Source organism: Medicago truncatula, chromosome 6 (assembly GCF_003473485.1).
Source record: "Medicago truncatula cultivar Jemalong A17 chromosome 6, MtrunA17r5.0-ANR, whole genome shotgun sequence".
NCBI lineage: Eukaryota > Viridiplantae > Streptophyta > Magnoliopsida > Fabales > Fabaceae > Medicago > Medicago truncatula.
The window spans coordinates 2830103-2853686 of NC_053047.1; the positions used below are offsets into that span (position 1 = coordinate 2830103).

The 23584-nt window shown below is 33.4% G+C and overlaps 2 protein-coding genes and 1 pseudogene across 2 annotated transcripts; 2 read left to right on the top strand and 1 right to left on the bottom strand.

Moving 5' to 3' along the window:
- Positions 1-4723: 4723 nt before the first annotated feature.
- On the bottom strand, positions 4724-6284 carry LOC11428445 (AAA-ATPase At3g28580-like; annotated as a pseudogene).
- A 5890-nt stretch (positions 6285-12174) lies between these two features.
- LOC11428444 (kunitz-type trypsin inhibitor-like 1 protein) lies at positions 12175-12930 on the top strand. The gene has a single exon (XM_003618400.3). The coding sequence runs from the start codon at positions 12211-12213 to the stop codon at positions 12841-12843; it is 633 nt and encodes a 210-aa protein (XP_003618448.1). The 5' UTR covers positions 12175-12210; the 3' UTR covers positions 12844-12930.
- Positions 12931-22062: 9132 nt separating this feature from the next.
- Positions 22063-23549, top strand: LOC11433973 (UPF0481 protein At3g47200). The gene has a single exon (XM_003618397.3). The coding sequence runs from the start codon at positions 22089-22091 to the stop codon at positions 23340-23342; it is 1254 nt and encodes a 417-aa protein (XP_003618445.1). The 5' UTR covers positions 22063-22088; the 3' UTR covers positions 23343-23549.
- Positions 23550-23584: the final 35 nt, after the last annotated feature.

The following is a 23584-nucleotide window of genomic DNA, read 5'->3' on the forward strand; positions in this document are numbered from 1 at the left end:
CGAACAAAGAGTATTTTTCGAAAATAATAGGGCGCATGAAAATGCAATAGGGTGGGAAAAGTAATTCCCTATTGTATTTTAGTTAAAGATAATTGAGGTCCAAATTAGACATACATGATGCCCAAGATAATTGGTGCCCAAGACAATGTCTCTGTATAAGAGAATTGACCTTCTCCCATTTGGTTTTGCTCATTCCCGTAAAAAAGCTCAGACTGAGTTAACTCATGTTGTTGTATTTTCAACGTGAGTTAACTCACGTAGGTGTATTTTTCTGCGTGAGTTAACTCACGTTGGAAGAGAATGAGCAAAATCAAATGAGAGAAGAGCAATTGTCATTGTAAATATACACATTACAACATAATGAAACAATCAAGAAAAACCATTCTTTCATGGTATTAGAACTTGTCGAATTCAAGGGTCATTTACCAATCCACGCACCAAGCCCAAAAAGAGTGTTGGGCGTGAGGGGGGTGTATTCCGAAAAACTCAAATCCTATATCGGACAAATAAGAGTCTTCATATGAGTTTATAAAGAGGAGACACTTTCACCTACCAAGTCAGTTTTGTAAGGCTCGGCAAGGCTCCAATTTTAAAACATAGTAAAGGTATATAATATAATAGAGGAGACATTCTCACCTTACACTCTTGCATTTGAGTTTTCTTTTAAAAGAACAAGAATCACTTAAGTGAATAAGCTAGAAACCACTTATATCAATAAGTGCAATATCCCTACTCAACAATAAAATAAAAAGTTTATCATCAGTTGCACAGTAGTATCACAATCTCCACGAAGGTTTATATAGTAGGCTTTATGACTTAATGATGAACAAAATGGAGACTGTAGAATATATGAATGCTTTAGGTTGGGGAGTTAATGGTGACGCATGGAAGTCGTGAATGAGGTAGTTTGCTTGGGAAGAGGAGTTGGTGGGGAAGTGTGTTGAGCAGTAAAATTCAGTTGTTTTGTAGGTTGGTATGGCAGGTCAAGGGTTTGAAAGTTGCATTCGTCCAAATGTTATACATTCAACATTTCTTACAACAACTTGATTGAAGTGGAAGAAAACATCTATCCGGCTAACAATCATATTTTATTGTTAAAAGAGGTTCCGATAAAAATTTATATTTTTGCTTGATGTTTGCTTCTTAATTGTGATCCGACAAAGGATAATATGCTTAGTCGGCGGATTATTGCTCTAAACGATCAAAATTATTCGACAAATTATGTTTTGAATGAAGACATGGAACAATTATTTTTTAAATGTGATTTTTATCGTAGAACTTGACCTCCAATTTCAATTATTGTGTATATAGGTGAGTATATGCTTTAAAACGCAAACATTAGAAAGAAAATAATATTTGTAGTAAAAGTACAGTAACATATGAAAACTAAAGTGTAAACTTCTGAATTATAATCTCCCATTTATTCATATTATTGTATTATTAAAAACATAATAGAACTTTCACAAGCTCAAGTATGTTATTCCAAACATTAACAAAAAAGCTACAAAAGTTTAAGGATTTGTAGCCTTCCGAGATGGAGGGGGGCAACATGGGCCTGGCCTATGGCATGGTATATATGGCACACAAACATTTCCTCCCCCAGTCTCTGGAATAACTTCATTCCCTTGAACTCCTCCAACAAGTGTGCTCACAACGGCAAAAAGCAACACCACTAGCTTCAACACTACCTTGAAAAAAGAATCCATTTTAACTTAACTTTCTTGACAAATAAACTAAAGTTGGTATTAGCTTGTAATGATATGTAAGAGGGATGTGTACTAATTTATACAAATTTACAAAATGTTGATAATTAACTAAATTTCCATTTACTATGTGAAAATTTTTGAATAACTTTTTTTGACTTTAAGTAATTTTTTTTTTCTTTTTTTGAATTCTATTAAAGCTAAAAATAGATTACAATAAAGGAAAAAATATAGGAACATAAACCTAACCAAACAAAATAACAAAAATTAAAATTAAAGGGTGTGAATTAATAGAAAAATATTTCTTATGACTATTTGATTGTAGAAAAATATTTAGAAAGTATATCGGTAAAAAAAATGGTATTAATATACTTTTAACTTATAGTAAAAGAAACAAAAAAAAAATGATATTGGTCAAAATTCAGTTGAGATTCTTAAATTTAAGTCACTAAGATTGATATAGTGGTGAGGGGATTGAGTAGCATGCATGAGGTCCTTATTCCAAATCTCACTGTCTCAATTGTACACAAAAAATTTGATATTCTTAAATTCACTTATTTAATCTTATAAATTAATTTAAGAAAATAAGGAATGAAGGGATATATTTATAAACTTATATACGTGGTTAAAAATTTAGTTCACATACATAAATATTTCAACTACTATTTTTTTATTTATATTTAACAGCGTTCAGACGGACACTCATGTGCCCATCTATCCGCTTTTTCTCCGACGCTAACGTTATATTCTTAAATATATTTCTTTATATAAATTATTATATGGTATGTTAGACACAAGTTTAATTTATTAAACACCTTGTAGAAGAGTAATTTAAACGTCATGAATAGAGATTTCTTGTTTTAATTTAAACGTGATAGCTTGATAAGTCAAGATAAGTTAGATAAAATATATCTTTTGTCTGATGAATATAGATCTCTTGTGCAGATTGCTAAATTAGATAAAATAGTTACCTAAGATTATTAATACAAAAGATAATTATTATTGACAATGTCTCAAAGGATAATCATTGGCAAATAATATATTTAGCCGATATAATTTTTTAAATGAATGCAACAAATACGTATTTTCCCTTTGAGCTAATAATTCTCATTTCATCCTGTTCTAATGATGTATTTTATCTTAAATCAATGTCGCACATTCAAGAGAATAAATTTTTTGACGATGAATCTATTATTAAAATAATCATAGGATTAGTGAAACGATGTTGACATTCTGATATGAAGTTTATTGATGACATTTTTGATGGTGTTCATTTACGTTTTTTCTCGAAGGAAGTGTTAATATACTTTGACATGTGATATTATTGTTGATCAATGTCAAAGTATCACAATTGCAAATAAGGTAAAGATACATATTCATGATGATTAATAGCAAATTAAATTCATTTTAATTCATGTCATATCGAGACAGCAATTCGGATTCATGATGATCAACTGAATCAAATTCAATAAATTTGCCATTATAAAATATGAGATATTTACTTGAAAGAAAAAAAAAAAAAAAAAATATTTATACAATGATGTCCCAACGGATATTGAACAAATTTTAAATCAAATTCCAAAAACATTCTTATCTGTCCGGTAAGAGACTGATGTAGACAGCAGTCGCAGAAAGTGCTATAGTACGGTGTCGACGAGTTTTCGCGGTAAAACGAAAGGTGTCTGCAGTCACGTTAGCACGCTAACGCTCAAATCATTATTGGAATTGAGAAAGGGTGTGCAAAACGTGTGCGAAAGGTGAATCGTACTTTGAAGGTGAATCTAAGTCACCCTTATAATGGCGTGAGTGAGAATAACTCTTCCATAAGATGCGACACATGATTAGGAGGAAGTTAAAGGACATGTGTATGGCGACTGATGCACAAAAGCGTGCTCTAGTGAGGTGGTGTACACTGACTGCAGACATCTTTCGTAGCCTAGTGGGCGTTTGGTCCATGTGTCATAGTGGAAGTGGCCTTCTGACCAGTCCAGAACACATTACCTTTTTAAGAAAATCATTTTTACATAAAAATAATAATCATTTTTCAATTCTAAAAAAATTCAGTATTTAAAAAAAAAAAGCATAAACCCTAAGTGGTAATGAAGATAGTTCATGCGCTCTTATCTAGCTATCTCATCGACTGTCTCTGTAATCTATAAGTATAAGATATACATATTCAGAATGAGGAACACAAATTCGCAACCTCGTCGCTCGCTATCAAACATTTTCTGTTGTCAATTTAAATTTGTCTATAGAATGAATTACTGGTAGTTTTATGGAGAGCTTGTTGAAGATAATTTTTTACAACTCTTTTGTATCTTATTGTAAAGAACTCATTGATAGTGGATTGAAGAAATCAATCTCCCCTAACGTCGGTCATTGTTGGAACGAAATGCTAATTGATGTTGTTCTTTTTTCTCTATTATCTTTATCTTGTTTATTCTTTGATTATTGGTTGCTATTGATACTTGCACCACAAATTTAAATTTGATTGTGTGAGATTTGGAGTTACTAAGTTCACATCAATCATTATATTTATCTAATTCACGAAACAATTAAGAGACATCGTAATAAACATGATATTCCAGTCTCTAAAAAGCACCATCATCACAATCTGCCTTAGCAAACCAGCCGTCATGAAAATGCATACATGATAGAACCAATTCTAACACCAAGAAATGTCAAAATATATAGGAGAACAACATTGATACCTATATATTATCTATTTCTTTCATCATATTTATCCCTTTTTGTAAGCATATATTTGTGAGTGGAAACCGGTGCTTATAAAAAGAGACGGAGAAAGTAATAATCAGGCATGAATAACCAAAGCAATTACTCTAATAAGAAAATATTGATTTAAGTTAGGGACAGTATTTTAAGGTGATGCTCACCCAAAAGGAGCCAAAGCAGCAAATATGAACATAATTCATAACTTTTATTTTATTAAAAAGTTTCAAAGCATTATTTAAAAAACTAAAACAAATCCAAACTAAATGCATGACAATATTCTCCTTAATCTATATGATTAAAAAATCTTCCTCATATTTTTCACTTGCCTCCTCCACCTTTTCTTCAAATATTTCAGTTGCCTCCTCTACCTTTTCATCCTCTTGAGCCAATTGTTGTTTATCTTTATCTGCTTTCAGTTGAGCTTTTTCAGTCTTTTTCTTTGCATCCTCCTTTTCCTTTTTCTTTGAAATCTCAAGAGATTGAATCAAATTCTTCACGCAAGTCTCAACATCTTCAATGATCGTCTTTGGCATCAAATTCTCAGCAACATCAGCAGGTGTCATATTAGTCTCTCCCAACAACTTTTCAATAATTGGAAACAAATCATCATGAGACTCAACATCTAAGTAGTTCTTTGCAAGCATCTTGAACACTTGATAGCTACAATAGGACATTTCAATGTGCATATCCATCCTTCCCCTCCTTATAAGAGCAGGATCAAGTTTGTCCACAAAATTAGTTGTGAAATTATGATCCTTTCTCCTCCACATGTTGACCAAATTCCATCAATAAAATTCAACAAACCCGAATGTGTTACCTTTCTTTTATTTATCTCTTCTTCTTCATCTTTGTCTTCATCTTCTTCACTTTTCTTAAAAAGAATGTCTTTTTCCTCATCATTATGACCTTTCTCCTTTTTCTTCATTCTTTGGCCAGTGAAATCTAGAGAACAATCAATATCGTCAATAACTATAATCGATTTACTCGATGTCTCAATCAAAAGTCTTTTCAACTCATAGTTATCCTTGACAATTGTTAATTGAAGATCATAAACGTCATAGTTCATGAAATTCGCAATAGCAGATATCATGGTAGATTTTCCGGTTCCTGGTGGACCATAAACTAGATAACCACGTTTCCACGCCTTTCCAACTTTAGCATAATACTCTTTCCCTTTCTTGAATTTAACAAGATCGTTTATGATCTCTTCCTTCTTCTCCGGTTCCATAGCAAGTGTTTCAAACCTTGCAGGGTGCTCAAAAGTTGTGTGACTCCACTTTGATTTGTTATACATCCCAGCCAATCATCGCTTGGTTTGTTAGTGTAAAGCTTTAGCTGCCTCTTCTTCTGTGCAATAGGTTTTCCTTGTTCTAACACATGTTGGATGTACGAGGTAGTGATGAGATCACCATGCCTTTTGTCGAAGGTTAGGGTTAGGTATCTTATCACATCCGAATTAGGTCTTCCTGAAAATTCTTGTGCCGTTGGAATTGTGCTGTTTGCAGACCACCAAATTTCGACTCCTTTAAAATCATCGGTGATCTCTTCGTTGTCGTCTATGCCAAAGATAACCGGAGTTTGGCTATCTTCGACAACTTTGGCTCTTTCACTCGAGTTAGCACCAAGATATGTTTGGATGACTGTGTAAGTTTCACTTTGTTCGAGGGGCTCTCCAGATAACTCAAAGAAACTTATTTGGCTGTGAGGGGACATAAGGTCTACAAATTTGTGCGTTTATTTTCGAACAAATCTACGAAGATCAGAAGGGCAGAATTGCTCATACAAGGCACGTACAAACATTATAATAGCCACAACTGAGGCCAGTTGTGTCAATCCCCAAATTCCCATTCCCATCGCTAATACTTTGAATCGTTTGAATGAATTGGGTTGCGATTCTATTATTTCCTGTGTTGTTTAAACTCTTTAATGGGGTGGTATTTATAAGGAGTGGTTTAGGGTTTCTTCATCAAAGCAGGTTTTGTTTCTTTCTTACGAGTTTCTTAGTGACCAAGTTAAACTAGGAGACACAAGATTTGTTATGTTTTGTTTTTGTGGTGAAGATTTGTTATTTGTTACACAATTTACGGAGAGATTAAAAAGAAAGAAGAAAATATATAAAAACGAAAAAAAAATATTTTATCATATTTTTTTACGGAATCTTAAGGAGAGATTAAAAAGAAAGAAAAATATATAAAAACAGAAAAAAAATATTTTATCATATTTTTTTCCGAAATCTCTTATCATATTTTATGGCAATCTGGCTATGAAATATGACTAATTAATTTATTAGTGTCCAGGGACGGACCCACGTATAGCTCCATGTGGGCCTGGGCCCTCACTACATTTACAAAATAAAATAAAATACTACTAATCTATTGTACTGGTATGATAATTAATATACGATTATTTTGTATTAACTTTTGTGTGCATGTGTAGTTTCATGACTAGAACTTACCAACAATATAAGAGTATATATCATAGGTGTTGCTAACCAGGGTCATAAAGGCAATGGTTAAAGAATTTAAAAGTAGAAGTTTTGTCTTGAAAATGTAAGATGTTACATTTGATCAAGTAATGATTATACTACTTTTTTTTAAAAACTTATTTGTTTTAATTGCTTAACCAATGGCCACCACAAATAGAGAAGCAAGAGGTGTAGTTATTATTATTTTTATTTTTTGTTATTGAGGGGTAGTTATTATTTAGGATTATTGTTTGAGTTTTGATTATTATTTTGGAAGTGTTTATGCGGGGTGATTATATTTCATTTTAATTTGTTAAAAAAATAATATTATCTATCTTATAGGAGTTAGTTTAGCGTCTGGAGTTGGTCAGGTTAATACCGGAGGTTAAGACAACAATATGTTTAGCTCATTTAAACCTTGATCACACTAACGGGTACTCCATTGGAACAATTATGATTTGTTCAAGAGCTTATAGAATAGTGATACAACCTGGGATACACATTTCTAGCATTGATATCCATTTATATGGATTTACTTCAATTCCCCTTTGAATAATAATGAATCCCAAGAATTTTACTCCTTGAACTTTGAAAGTGTATTTTTCAAAGTTTAGTCGTAGGTTGCCAAATTGGGATTTTGCTTCAGGTTGAAAGAGAAGAGCGAAATCGATAATCGTAAAATCATAATCGAAATTGAAGGATTTTACTCAACTACTTTTGTAGAATTGTTATAAGAAATTGTAAAATCGCAATCAAAATCGACGGATTTTACATAAAAAAATAATACTAGTACATGTCATAGTCATAAATGACTTTGTTTATAAAAAATCGTAAAATTGCAATCAAAATCGATGAATTTTGCTTATTTTAAGATTCTACTATGATTTGAATCGTTGAAGATGGAGAAAGTTGCAAAATCCTAAATTTTAAGATTTAAGTCGGGATTTTGACAACGTCATATCTTTTGACAGATCAAGTAGTTTTGTCGGATCATCGAAATGAATACCTCAGGTTTTGATGTTCCATATAAATATGATGTTCTTATCGATCTACGTGACGAAAACTATGTTCATAACCATCTAATAAATGGTTTAACAACATCTACTCCGAAAGTATTTAAAAATGTAATATTACTGATAATATAAATTATGTTGTCAACTTTAAAATAAAAAAAAATTATCTCGTCAATGTATCCTTTGCTAAAAAAAAAAGATCATCCAGGGTAGCCACAAAGAAACCTGTTAAGTTAGTCATCATTTTCGAAGATATAAGACCATGTGATTCACCTATTTAGAACCACATTAAATAGGCACCTCCATTGTGGAGTGTAACATATGAGTGCTAATGGAGGAGGGTGGCTATGGAAGCAACCTCTCTCTCTTCATTTTTAATGGGTCTCATTTAATAAATCTTAGTAAAATGAATAAATTTTGTTAGAAATATAATGATATAGAGTTATTTGTAGGGCTTATTTAATACTCCCTCCGTCCCTTAATAAGTGACCCATTTAGAATTTTTTTAATTTTGACCTAACTGACTTTGACCGTATTTTTCAACTAATATACAAAGATAAATAACATCATATAAGATGTCGTTAGATTCGTCTCGATAAGTATTTTCAAAATATCAAATTTTCATAATTTTTTCCAATATATTATTCAAGATATTTAAACTCAAAATTACGCATTGGTATGCGTAATTGGGTCAACTAGGTCACTTATTAAGGGACGGAGGGAGTAATTTCTTTTGAGGTGCTAGGTTAGAGAGAACTGATGCTTATTAAATATTTCTGTAAAATTGATTATGTGAACATAGGGGATCCACTTAAGCACCTAATATTTCTGTAATAATTTCTTTTGAGGTGTTAGGTTAGAGAGAAATATAATGAATAGTCTTATAGTGGAGTATAACATACTCCCTCCGGTCCTTATTATAAGCAACATTTGACTTTTTAGATTCATTGAATAATTAATGTTCGTCGTTATAAATATAGACTAGATACATTACTTATACAATGAACCTAAAAAGTCAATTGTTGCTTATAATAAGGACCGGAGGGAGTATTAAATATACGTAATAAATAAATGGGAATTTGGGGTTCGAATCCAGCCATAACGAGATAACCACTTAATCCCCAATATTTTTAAAAAAAGGCGTGGTTTTTTTTCTTTTTTTTTTTTGCTTTAAGGAAAAGTGTGTGGGTTTTTTTTTGTTTTTTTTTTTAGGGAAAAGGGGTGTGGGTTTTGGTATTCATAATTTAGTCATTTGGAAATAATAATAATAACACTCAGCCATGAATTACTATCTAAGATTTGTTTAAAATGATACTAATAAATGAGTAAAACATGTTACTAATAGAGATATAAATTGCTTGCTTCCTTTTGAAAATGGAAGTTTCCTGTAAAGAGGATGGTCGTATAGGGATAATACATAGGTAACATTGACCAATCACAATGTCACAAGCGTATAAAAGGATAAAAAAATTTGTGAAAGAGAGAGAGAAGAAAGACACTTGTGACACTGTGGTTGATCAACGTCACCAATATCACCAACCACAATGTGTCACCCAAGTGCTACCCGTGCTTATTTGGCGGAGCTTTGGGGTGTGGTAGAAGGCCTTAACTCAAATGAGCGTTGAAGTCCTTGTGCTAGGTCTATAGTCCACAAGATTCTCTGTTTATTAGAGCTGGAGTGGGAGGTTGTGGTGCTTCATTCTTACGGTGAAGCAAATCAATAGGCAAATGAGTTATCTAATTATGGTTGCTCCATGGGTTCTGAAACTGTTTCCTTTCTGTATTGTCCGTCTCAATTTAGTCATTTGTTGATTGCTAATGTAATGGAGATTTCTATCCCTCGTTAATTTCGGTTTCGTTCTCATTTTCCAAGCTTTGGCCCTCCTTGTTATAACAAAAAAAAATATAGTTTCATCACTGTAAGGGTTAACAAAAGGAATGATAAGGAGGTTAAAGCTTGGATCTCAACTTCACTATAATACTGAATTATTTTATTTATTTTTAGCATGTCAATAATACTAACAATATTGGTCATTTAAAAAAAATATACTATATATGATGCTGAAACTTGGCCGGATTTGTATTATTTTTTAGGTAGATGTAGATGGCAGTAGAATAAATTGGTAAGAATAGGCTTCTATTTATGAGGATGAGGATGGAATTGTACGTAAGTTATTAATATTATTTAGGTGGATGGCAATAAAATACTGAGGTTAGTTGAATAAAAAGTTAGTGTTTCACGCAATTATTCTACGGAGCAGCATAACATATATGTGTAAGAAACAACCTTCGGTCCTTTTTGTCTTGTGTTAGAGTGCATGTTTGATTCTTCAAAAATGGTAGAATCCATTTTGATTCCTGATTATATAAATGCAATATCACATGCGTTCAGAACATTATCTGCATGTTTTCCACTTTTAGAGGAAAATCATAAAGCAACTTTTTCTTTGATTTTCTGTATATTTCTCATTCTTTGCAAATAATACAACTCATAGTCCTGCTCCATTATTACGAGTAATCACCTAAATGGAAATTAATGGATAGTGGGTGGAGGAAAAAATAAAGATGAAACAGAATCCCAAAAGAAGAAACATAGGTTATTTAGTGAGTTGAAGGATTAGGATCACATTTGGCTTAGTTTATTGAGTTGAAGGATTTTAATATTGCATGATTTAAAGTATTAGAGCATGATTAGCCATGCGATGATAAAAAAAATTGATTTTGAATGAATATATTTTCTAAAATTCATTTTATTTAAATTTGATCAGTTAAATATAAAGTTATTTATATTTAAATCCATTCATGTAGAAGTGAGTTAAATAACCATGAAGCAAACAAAGAGACCTTTAGTGGTGCATCTTTCTTCTCAGATGTTTTTTTTTCTTCAAATAATTAGTTTTATTGTTTTAATTTAATCAATTTTATTTCAATTTTATCTTCAAATAAATTTGTTCATCCCTTTAATTTGAATTTGGGTTACCATTGTGTAGATAAGAAAATTTCACCAGCATTTCTCGCTGACTATTCTCCGTTTAAAAATATGTTGGATGCAAGATGGATTCTCATGTCAATGAAATGTTTACCTTGCATAAGAGTTAGTGATTACAGTAGTGATACATTGACCACTATAGGTGGCACACACCTTTCCTACCACCACATACAAATGTGACATGTGAACATGTGGCCCTCACCGCTCCACCTAACACTCTCTTTCATATCGGATCAAATTACTAAAATGTAATTTTATATGGGTGTATAATAAAGGTAATGAAAAAAGGGTGTCAACATAACACTCCACTACTATTTTTGTAGAGTGCTGATACACAAACATTCTTATGTGGCAAACCCCCTTATACACCTCCTATGTAGCATTTTTTATTAATTACATTAAGGGCAATTTTGTAAATTCACACCCACTGCTCTCCCCTCTTCCTTCCCACCCTCTCTGTACTCACGTTTCTCCAACCCCATCACCTTCTTCTTTCTCACGAACCACCGTCGCCCACCATCCACTATCGCTACTCATCCTCACCCACCATCCCTGTCGCGATTTATTCTCCACTATCCGTCACCACCACCACACCCTGTCGCGATCTATTCTCCACCACCACCACACTCTACAGCCGTATCCCTGTTCGTCGTCGCCATCACCAGCACCACCTTCGTCCGTCATATCACTGTCAAAACTCACCACCACCAACTTCACCCACCGTCTCACCTTCAGATCTCATCACAACCTTCGTCGTCGCTGTTTCATCTTCGGTTCTCACCACTGTCGTCGCCCCTCCGTTTCATCTTCTGATCACACCATAATCCCCGTCGTCTGATGTTTCGTCACAAATATAAACAGAACCGTGAACAAATAAGAGAAAGAGAGATCCACGAGAGAGATATGTGAAAGAGATTTGCAGAGAGAAAGAGATCATGGAGGGAGAGAGTTGAGGCATATTTTTTTTTTGGGTGAAACTCAGATTGAGGAGAGAGAGAATGATTTTGTTGAATAAGTCAAATTCTTTTAATAATAAATAGGTGCCACATAAGGGGTGTATGGGAGAGGTATGGTAAAAAGTGTGTCTACCAGTAATAACTAATTTTTGTAATAGTCATTTTATCAAGCGGCAAAAGTCTTGTTTATTTATTCATTGGTAAGAGGTACTCAATGGAACAAAAAAAAAAAGCATAAATAAATATATTAAATAGTGTAAGATGAAAGTCTTGTTTACCTATTTCCCACTATATATATAGGGCAGAAGTAGTGACCAAAATACAATCAATATTTACACTTATTAAGAAAAGCATGAATCCTATTTTATCCCTCACCATTTCCTTCTTCCTATTTGCTTTTATCACCAATCTTTCACCAAACAATGCTGCTAAACAAGTCTTAGACATACATGGTACCCCCCTTATCCCTGGTAGCCAATACTACATTTTTCCAGCTAGTGAAAACCCTAACAGTGGAGGACTAACCTTAAACAAAGTTGGTGATTTAGAATGTCCAGTAACTGTCCTACAAAATAATGCTATGATAGGTTTACCAGTTAAATTCACCGTCCCAGAAAACAACACCGGTAATATCTTGACTGGTACCGATCTTGAGATTGAGTTTACTAAGAAGCCTGATTGTGCTGAATCATCAAAATGGTTGATGTTTCTTGATCATAATACTCAACTAAGTTGTGTTGGTATTGGTGGTGCAACAAACTATCATGGTATAGAAACAATAAGTGGCAAATTCTTAATAGTGAAACATGGATCTGGTCATGTTTATAGGCTTGGATTTTGTTTGGATGTAACTGGTGATTGTGGTTATATTGGACTTCAAATGTTCAATTCTGAAGAAGGTGGATCACGTTTGTTTTTGACTGCAGTTGATGCTTATTCTGTTGTATTTGTTGATGCTAATGGAAATAGTGCTTTGTCTATTTAGTATGAGTTCTAATAAATAATTGGAGTACTTGTAATGTATTCCTTTCTTAATGAATAATAACTACACTTGCTTTTGTGTATTTGATGATCTTAAATTTCATTTTCTTGTCTTTTTATTTGTTTATTTGTTGTTCTTGATGTTGATAAAAATTGGCAGCCATGTTCAGTTTGTATGGATCGGTTACGTGATAAGATTTACATCTGTCAAAAAAAAATAAATTACGTTTTACATCTATATATCAACTAATCTTAACTCTAATTACAATGATAATAGGGATATAAATTGGTTTGGTGAATATGTAGGTCATTTCAAAAACAATTACTAAGATAATGGAAAGTTTGGCAAGATTTGCATTAAAATTTTAAGTATATGACAATAAATGGTAAGACTAGCTAGGATTGTATTATTAAGGAAGTCTTCCATAATTACAAAGTATGATCACAAGTTTTAGGAAAACTTAAAAAAACAAATTTTTGAATTAATTTGTTGAATATTTTTAAAAAAATTAAATGAATAAAATGTAAAATTAATATTTTATGAGGGTGCTTAAGAGATTTATATTTAGTTTTGTGACCATACAAGAATAATCCTCTATCATGGGAATGGAGTTGTACGTAAGTTATTAATATTGAAGCTGATATTAATTAAATAAAAAGTTAGTCTCACAGTCGATTATTCTATGGAGCAACATAGCATCAAGATTTTCAATAACGGTCGTTGTATAAGTTGCGGCTGCGATAAAATTTTTGCGATTTAGGCTATCAATGATGTTGCGTTGTTGATAGAGTGGTCGTTGCGGTGTGAAATAATCACCTTGCACAAATCTTAATAAACTTGGTTACACTATTATACAATGTATAATAACTTAATATCGTATTGTTTTTTCATAATGTCACAAGTGAAATTCTTCTCATAATTTTGTAATGAATGTGTTCTTCTAAAAATCAAGTTAACTACTAATTAATTCAGGTTTTATCGAGTTTAGAATAAACAAGAGAATAAAAAATCAAACTAGGTCTTTTACCCGTGCTACCGCCCGGGACATTAAAAATGGAGAAGTTAATATATTGCTTTATGACACCCGTTTGTTTAATTTTTTAACTAAAAAAATTATTTTTTATTTTTGTTGTGTTTGTTTTTTATTTTTAAAAAATCCTTATTGCTAAAAATATCATTTTTAGCCACAAAATGAAAAGTCAATTAAAGTATCTTCTTCTAAATCTATTTATTTTATAATTGCAATGAAATCAAGTGTAAGAGTTTCAAAACAAACAAAAAATAATTTTTATGATAATAAGCAAACATAAATAGTTGTAGATTATTTTAACCCAAAGTATTTTTATTTTAAATTTGAAACAAAGGTTAAAGATCAACCGGTTATCCTAGTTTGGCGCCTAACAATTAGGTTTAGAGTATGATTAGGTCATTGCAATGTTAATTAGGATTAGTTTGACTTTCAACAACATATGCAACTCATGGGGATTCCTGAAATTATTAACCATTATTCCTTTTGAGTTTTGTAATCATTGCTTAGTTATGAATAACAGAAGGTACATGAATAAGCATTGGTGTTAGTTATAGTGGCAGCTATGAATGGATAACAAAAACGCATACAAAGAATTCTAAATTAATAAGAATATGCTTAACCTTATGCAGCAAAGCCTAAAAGAAATCTATTGAAGTTTAAATCTTGTATAAACAATCAAATTATCTAGCAAAATAATTCAGAAGAAGTAACACATTGAAAAAAAAAATCCACAAAATACCATATGTCCTCTTTAACACTGGACATCAAAGGCAACCCTTCAATGCTCTATAACAAAGTTCCAGTTAATTATGCTAGCTAGAAAATAGAATATAAGTAGTAGAATATTTTTCTCATCACAAGTGAAATTCTTCTCATAATTTTGTAATGAATGTGTTCTTCTAAAAATCAAGTTAACTACTAATTAATTCAGGTTTTATCGAGTTTAGAAGAAACAAGAGAATAAAAAATCAAATAGGACATAAATTTGTTGCTTACCGCTTTCACAGCGGAAACGGCATTTTGTGCGGCGTAACAGCGTTTTGTCACGTTCCTTTCCATGATTTTTTTTACTATACTAACACGGAGAAAAACGGTTATGGCCACCACCTATACCTTTATGTCGCGGCTGTTTTCGCGGTAACGGCATGGGCGGATACACACAAGGGTTATGTGGGGCTAAAGTCCCACATGCCTTTTCCTTTTTTTTTTTTTAATACTAGATTTAACACAAAAAAAAATAAGTCGGTAAATGAGTAAACTATCTCTTTTATAGTGTGTTTCATGTTTGAATCCTGCAAATTGCAGCTTTTAATGTGAACAAATTATTGAGGATGTATGAGTTTTATCAAAATCATTTAATAGATGTGTTGGAATTGGCGTTACACCATCAACTTAATAGTTATGTAACAAATGTTCGATTTGACCCAAAATTTGCTAAGTTGAAACGGCTTTCGGATCTTTGTGCAAAACTTATGGAAACAAATAAATGCAACACATTTGTTATGGTTTATTAACTTTTGAAGTTGGTTTTGCTCTTGCCGGTAGCAACTGCAAGTGTTGAACGTGTTTTTTCATTGTAATGTATTGTATCAAACAATGTTATTTCTTATTTTTAATATAGTTTGCATTATTTTCTTTGAAAATTTAGCCCCACATGTATCAAAAGTCTGGATATGTCCCTGGGTAACGGACCTGTTTTTGAAGAACCTTGCATAGCATATATGTGAATTCTACAAATAAATAAAATCCTAGCATATATGTGTAACAAACAATTGGTTTTGTGTGGCAACAATGAGCGTGGGATCGATCCATCCAATTGAAGAGTTGCAAGCATTATCACTCCTTTTTGTCTTGTTGAGTTAGAGTGCATGTGTGATTCCTCACTAATGGTAGAATCCAGTTTGATTCCTTATATAAATGCAACCCCATGGGTTCAGAACAATAGCTTTATGTTTTCTATTTTTAGAGTAAAAATCATAAACCAACGTATCTTTCATTCTCTATATGTATTTCTCATTATTTGCAAATAATAGCTCATAGTCACTAGCTTCCAAGACCTCACCTGCATCTCCTGCTCCATAATTACAAGCAATTACCTAAATAGAAATTAATAGATAGTGGGTGGAGGAAAAAATAAAGATGAAACAGAATTACCTAACACAAAGAAACATATAATAAGGATCACATGTGGCTGAGTATATTGTGTTAGATGGTGGCTGAGTATATTTTAGTATGATAATGCTTTTTGAAAATATATATATATATCTTTTTTTTTTTTTTTTTTAAATCAGCATAAATATATAGAAAGCCAAGCACAGGAAGTGCTCTAAAAGCTAGCTGTTACAACCAAACAACAGGTTCCTGCCTACCTTATAAACAAAGCAGTGGCACGGAACAAGTAGAAAATAAGCACATATAAACAAGAAGGGTGGAAACAAACCAAATTCCAAAAAAGTAAATTTACAAAATCCCTCCCATAGATCTGCACCAACAATAACGCTCCAGCTACAACAACACAGAAAGGCAGATTCAAAAAGAAAGCCACGTTCATCTTCTGTTTAGACATTCTCGTGGATTCCATGTCCACTCATAAAAGAGGAAAGAAGCTATCTTTAACCTACTCAACATCCAAACCCAAGAAAGTGCTTTAATATCGTCCACAATTTCCTCCACATCCTTCCTTTGGTTATTGAAGATCCTTGCGTTTCTTTCCTTCCAAATCGACCAAATAGTAGTGTGCCAAATCAACCAAAAATCCTTCTTATGCCTCTTCGATTCCATTCACCATTCCAACAAACAAAATGAGCAAACAAGTTATGAGGAGTAATAAAGTTAATCCCTAGCCAATTCAAAATACGACGCCAGATTAAGAAGGAAACATCACAATGTAAGAATAGGTGGGTAGATGTTTCCGGCCGCCTTCCACACAAAACACAAAGAGGAGACTCATCCGGAGCCAAGATATGGCGAATGGCGAGATTAACTCTAGTGGGGATTCGATCAAGAAGTAAAGACCAAGAGAAGGCCACTACTTTAGACGGAGCCGGACTCTTCCAAATTAGAGAGAATAAACCCCCTCCTTTAAAGCCCCAACACCCTCTTCCACAAGGAAAATGGCTTCCAAAATGTTATACCCGGATTTTACGGAAAAAATTCCATCATCCACAACCGACCACACCCACTTGTCCTCTTTGGTAGTAAAAACTACATCCTCCAAGAGGTCCATCAAATTCTCAAAAAGATTTGCTTCCCACGAAAACGGTTGTCTCCTCCAAGATAAGTTCCAATACCGTCCCCCTCCTTGCCCCACACCCACTTCCCTAACCTTTGCTTCCTTTTGATTCGAGATGGAAAAAAGTCTAGGGAATAAATTCACAAGCGGCAAAAAAAGGTATCTCTCCCACTACCTATAGAAATATAGAAGGAAAGAAATTGTATAATGTAATTCTTAATTACAAATTTTGAATATTAGACGTAATGCTAGCTATAGCAAAACCCACTAACTATTGGTGCAAGAAATACTAACACATAAGACTTTTATTTATATTACCAAGTCATTGCATATTTCTTCATATTATCCGATGTGAGACATAAATCTAATTATTATTGTTGATATCCTCCTGCAAGTTGTATGGTCTGAAAGAGAGATGCAACTTGGACAGTAAGTAATCGAACCTAGAATGAAGTAGGGGTTTGGTTAGAATATCAATAAGTTGATCATCGTTAGAAACAAAGGATACTCGAAACATTCCATTTTGTACATTTTCTCGGACAAAATGATAGGCTAAGGCTATATGTTTCATCCAAAAGTGAAATACTGGATTAGCACTAAGGTGGGTAGCACTGAGGTTGTCACAATAGATGACTGGATTGGCTGTTGGAGGGTGACCAAGTTCATTGAATAGGGAAAGGACCCATAGAAGCTCACTCTCCGTGTTAGCCAAGGCTTTATATTTTGCTTCTATGGAAGAGCAAGCAACAGAACGTTGTTTTCGAGAGCTCTAAGAGATGGGTGTGCTGCCAAGATATAACAGATAACTAGTGGTGGAGATATAATCATCCATGTCGCTTGCCCAGTCTGCATTTGAGTAGGCATGGAGATTTAATGGGGCGGTCGTCGAAATGAAGACGCCTTTGTCATAGGAACCTGCCAAGTATCTGAGCACTCTTTTGAGTGCAGTCCAATGCGCCGTTATGGGGTTTTGCATGAATTGGGTGAGTTTGTTTGTGATGAAGGCAATGTCTAGGCGAGTAACGAGCGCTCGATACTCGGTTGGGGATGGAAGGATATCGCCGAAATCCTTTAGTAACTTATATGTGGCAGACAATGGTGTGGATGCTGGTTTTGTATCTCCCATGCCTGATTTATGTAGTAGATTAGTGATATATTTTCTTCGACCGCCAAGAAATAATTAAGACATCCAAGGTCTTTCAAAGAAAAGCGAGCGGCGAGTGTGGCGATGAGTGTGGAGACCTCTGCAGGAGAATTCCTGGTGACAATGATATCATCAACATATACTAATAAGTATAGTGTAACACCTGGTTTGTGGTGGATGAATAAAGAGGCATAAGTGGAGTTGATAAAGCCAAGGGATAAAGGAATACCCAAAGCTCCGTACTATATAAACTCTTATCAAGAGTCATATCTATCCGACGTGGGACATGAGTTTTTCCCAATACACCCCCGTCACGCCCAGCACTCTTTGGGCTTTGGTGCGTGAATTAGTTGTCACGCACAGCACTCTTTGGGCTTGGTGCGTGAATCGGTAGGTGGCCCTTGAATAGTAGAAGTAATATTAGCTATAACAAGACCCACTAACTATTAGTGCAAGAAGTACTAACACACAAGACTTTTATTTATATGACCAAGCCTTTTGCATATTTCTTCATATTATCCGATGTGGGAAATAATTCTAATTATTATTATTATTATTGATACTACCAACCTTCGTCCCAATACTCTCCTCACCACGCTCCACACCTTCCCCATCAAGGATTTTCACTACCTCCCTCCACCAAGAAGAAACACTCCGTCCCCCAACCTCCAACCTCCCGTTCACCAAACATAACAAGCCACCACCAATATAAACCCCCTATGTCCACTAACATCCTCCGTCAAACGTCTTACCCCTAAACCTCCATTATCCCTATTCAAACAAATATTATTCCAACCAATTCAAGAAAATTTTCTAATATCCTCACTCGCACACTAAAAAAATTTAGTCGGTAAAGATTCAATATAAGAGAGATTATACCTGACGGAACTTTGAAGAAGGAAAAAACATAGACAAACAAGGAAGACAAGGCAGACTTTAGGAGAACCAGGCGACCACCAAAAGAAAGAAATTTACTCTTCCACTCAAATAATCTATTTTATTCACGGAATTCTAGTGGACGAAATAGAATTTGTCATCTGGAATTATTAATAGTACCACAGTGTTGATACTATATAGAATTATTATTTTTTCTTTCTTGCTGGTAGTTCTAAATAAAGATATAGAATTCCATTCTCATGTAAAAAATGCATTTTTGAATAAAAAAAATTGTTAGAATTCATATTTTGACTGTTGTGTATTTTATGGGGAATTGTTGATATCCAATAATTCGATCCTCCAAATTTCCACCCTAAAGCACAACTTTTCCATTATTTTTTTGTTTTTGCTTATAGATTCTACTTATAGGTTTTTCTTATAGCTTATGTTTTTGCTTATAGCTTCTGATTGTAGGTTTTACTTGTAGCTTCTGCTTATAACATCTAATTGTTTATAGCTTCTACTTATAGGTTTTGCTTATAGCCTCTAATTGTTTATAGCTTATCTTTTTGCTTATAGCTTCTAATTGTTTCTAATTTTGTTTATAGTTGATGTGCTTAATTATATTCATTTATTGTTACTTTTGCAGAGTTTAGCAGCAAACTCCTAACTACATATTGATGTGAAAAGATGCATGTCTTAAAAATGAGGTGAAACTTGAGTTGCTGGATAACTGTTTTGGTGGATTCTTCAAGTCTTCTCTGCAAGCAGTTGTTGGATAGGAAATGCCTTGCGACATAGAATATCTCTTTTCTTTGTTTATGTGTTACTTGCTAATTTGTTGTGTTGTAAAAGAACCCATTCTCTGAGATCTGAGATTACAGTCTAGTGATTGTTATGATTAAATTGTTTTTCCTACTAACTTTATCCCTATCGATACCGGTTTCTATCTCGAACATTCTAAAACCTGAAAAGAGAGCGATCCGATTCTTTCTCCATTACAATCATTTTATCAAATGACTTAAAACTTGCTCAAGGCTTGCTTATGGACTGAAGGCTATCTCCTTAAGAGAGATAAGCGTTCTGTATAGAAAATATTATAACCTTGGATGTACCAATCCTACTTTTTTTATTTAAGAGAGATATTTCTTAACCCTTTCCCTTCCCAGTGTTTGGAGTCCCATTTTCTTTATATGTTATTTTCAAGGGTTCTGTATAGAAAATGACTTGTCAATATGTTACATTACATAATTATGACAACAAACTTTTTCTTGTTTGCTTTACTTAAGTTGACATATTGTAAAAACCTATGATCTAATGGTCAAAAACTAACTTTCCTATGGTGGGAAAAAAGTAGCTTTCCCATGCTAAACCTCACCTCCATCCTCTCCGTTCCTTGTTTACTTGGATTACGTTTTGATTTATTTGTAGCTATTTGGAGATTTTCTTCGTTGTTTATTGATAAGAACTTCGGTAATATGGACCGAAGATCTTTTTCGTAGTTCATTCATTAGAACTTAGAAGGGATTTACAAGCTGGTATTACATATCTTAAATGTTGAAAAGTATAAACAGGCTTTTTGGCATAAAGTTGAACCTGGAATTAAAGTGTTTCCTTTTTAACTTGATGATTTCGCAAATGTGGAATTGTCTTGCAATGAATATTTGTCACCAAATGTAAGCTTCTAAATAATGATATTAAATGCGTGCAATGCTTCCAAACTGCTTTTGGCTTCTTATGCATCATGAGAGTAGAGAGTAACATAACATAAGCTTCCAATGCAAAAAAAAACAAAAGGGGATTTTGTCAATATATAAGATTTGAAATCAGAGAATCTTAGGAAGCAGCATGAATCCGACTTTACAAAAAAGGTTATGTTACCATGTTTTAATTTAATCCTATACCATCTTCGCATCTTTGTTTATATTTTACCCTATGTTTTTATTACACATTTTTTTGGATGTTTCTTTTCAATGATATGTTCTTGACTAATTGATTTCTCCAAAAATCGTCTTTAAATTGTTTTTTTCATAGATGATGATCACGGTACCAACTTTTTGTTCATACATGATGTCAATTAAGATATATATATATATATATATATATATATATATATATATATATATGAGTTTGCTAACTTAGACCAACAAAAAACATGAAGGTCCAAGTTAGCAAAAGTGCACATTTTCACTTGTACAAAAAAAAAAAAACAATATCCATTAGTGTAAACCAATTTAAACTAAGATGTAAATTAGCAAGCTACTAAAAACACTAAGATGTAAATTAGCAAGCTACATCCACCTAAAATCATTAAGGTGTAAGTTAGCAACCTACACCCACTTAATTATTTGCACTCATTTCAAGTTCCCACTCCTCAGATTACCATTCCTCTCTAACCCGAATGACATAGATACCATCAACGGCAACAACCCTTCACTCTGTCACCTCTCCAAACAAAATCTCTACCACAAAAACAACAAGAACAAACCCTACTTTTCCCTTGGTTGATAAGAGTTAGCCAAAATACGCGTGGCCAAACTCAATTCTTCCACCCACTCCTCAATTATGCCCCTCTTTCTTGTAATAGTCTTGTGCTTGATTTTAACAAATTATATGTCATCCCCTTGGGAAGTAACATTTTCATTTGGGACTATGACATCGAAAAGGAAAATATAGCCCACAATTGTTTCTACATGTTCCCTGAAAAGGTTGTTGTTGTCACGTGCCATGGGAAAAACCCTCTCATTGTTTCCACTTTACGTTCTTAATCATCGTAATTGTTTGAATATTTTTACAAATATACTTTTCTAAAAAATTGTGAAATATAAAATGATATCATAAAGACAAATATAAAATGATATCATAAAGACAAATATTAAGAGATATAAAAGGATAAGAGGGAATGTCAAAAGACTTGAAACTTAATTCCAAAGACCAAGCTTTTCATTTTCTTGGTGACTCTCAAGATGTCATCCTCCCGCTTGCTGAAGGATATCAATTCCATGCTCAACACAGCAGAGTCACCTTCAACCGATGACTGTTGTATCTATAAGGTCCCCTATGTTATTCGCAGACACAACAAAGACGCATACACCCCCAAGGTCGTTTCTATTGGCCCCTTTCACCACGGTCAACCCCAGCTCCAAAACATGGAAAGTCAGAAACTCATTTACTTCAAGGATTTTCTCCAAAGAACCAAGGCATGTTTAAACGACTTAGTCGGCTACATAGAATCTATCTTATCTGATTTCAAACGTTGTTATTCCGAAACCCTACCATTTTCTCATGATGAACTTGTTAAGTTAATCTTAATCAATTCCGCTTTTATAATTCAACTTTTTTGGACATCCTATTACGAAGGGTGTCTCTTTAAACCTTGGTTAGATAATGGTATAAGACACGATTTATGGTTACTTGAAAATCAGCTTCCCTTTTTCGTTATTGAAAAAATTTACAGTCTTTCATTGACTAATGTTCCTACCACTATGATCCATTCTTTTCTTAAACTCACTATTCATTATTTTGGTTATTACAATAAATCAAAATTGAATTTTGATAAGGGTGATATTATTATAAGGCACTTCACTGATCTGATTCGGATATTTCATTTGCAACATCCTATTGAAAGTCGGCCGAGTAGAGACCGGGTCTGCCTAGGGATGATAAAACATCTACCGAGTGCAACTGAGTTGTTAGAAGCTGGAGTTAGGTTTAAAGTGAACACTGAAAGTAAGTGTTTACTTGACTTGAGGTTTTCGGGAGGAGTTCTTGAAATTCCTCAATTAAAAGTTCAGGATTCGACTGAAACTTTATTACGGAATATGGTTGCTTTGGAGCAGTGTCATTACCCTGATGATTCATATATTACTGATTATCGTTCTGTTTTGGATTACCTTATAAATACTGGTAAGGATGTGGATATACTTGTTCAGAGGGAAATACTGGAAAATATGCTTGGAGACGGTGATTCTGTGGCTAACTTGTTTAATGGTCTTGGTAAAAATGTTACACGTTCTACAATCAGTTCTCAATTCTCTATTCTTTGCAAAGACTTAAATGCTTATTGTAAGAATCCACGACATAAGTTGAAGGCTACTCTCAGGCGTGATTATTGCAAAACTCCTTGGCAAACTGCTGCTTCCATTGCGGGAATCTTACTACTTGTTCTCACTTTACTTCAATCAGTTTGTTCTGTCTTGCAAGTTGTACAAGCCTCCTAGTGATTTCTCACATGTATGTTGTTTGTTCCAATGGTTTCATTATCTTTTGTGTGTTGTGTACTTAGATTGAAATTATAATTTCATATAAATAAATCAACTTGATCATGTTGTATTGTTGTTGAACAAAATGGGTCTGATAGCGTGGTTGGCAAAAAATCTTGGGGTGCAGGTAGAAACTCCTGACTAATGTCACGTCTCGTGTGTGTTTGGTTATAAAAATTGTTTTTGAAAGAATTGATTTT

What these genes read in the sequence shown, in the direction of transcription:
- LOC11428444 (XM_003618400.3), top strand. Translation starts at nt 12,211, where the DNA reads ATGAATCCTATTTTATCCCTCACCATTTCCTTCTTCCTATTTGCTTTT.
- LOC11433973 (XM_003618397.3), top strand. Translation starts at nt 22,089, where the DNA reads ATGTCATCCTCCCGCTTGCTGAAGGATATCAATTCCATGCTCAACACA.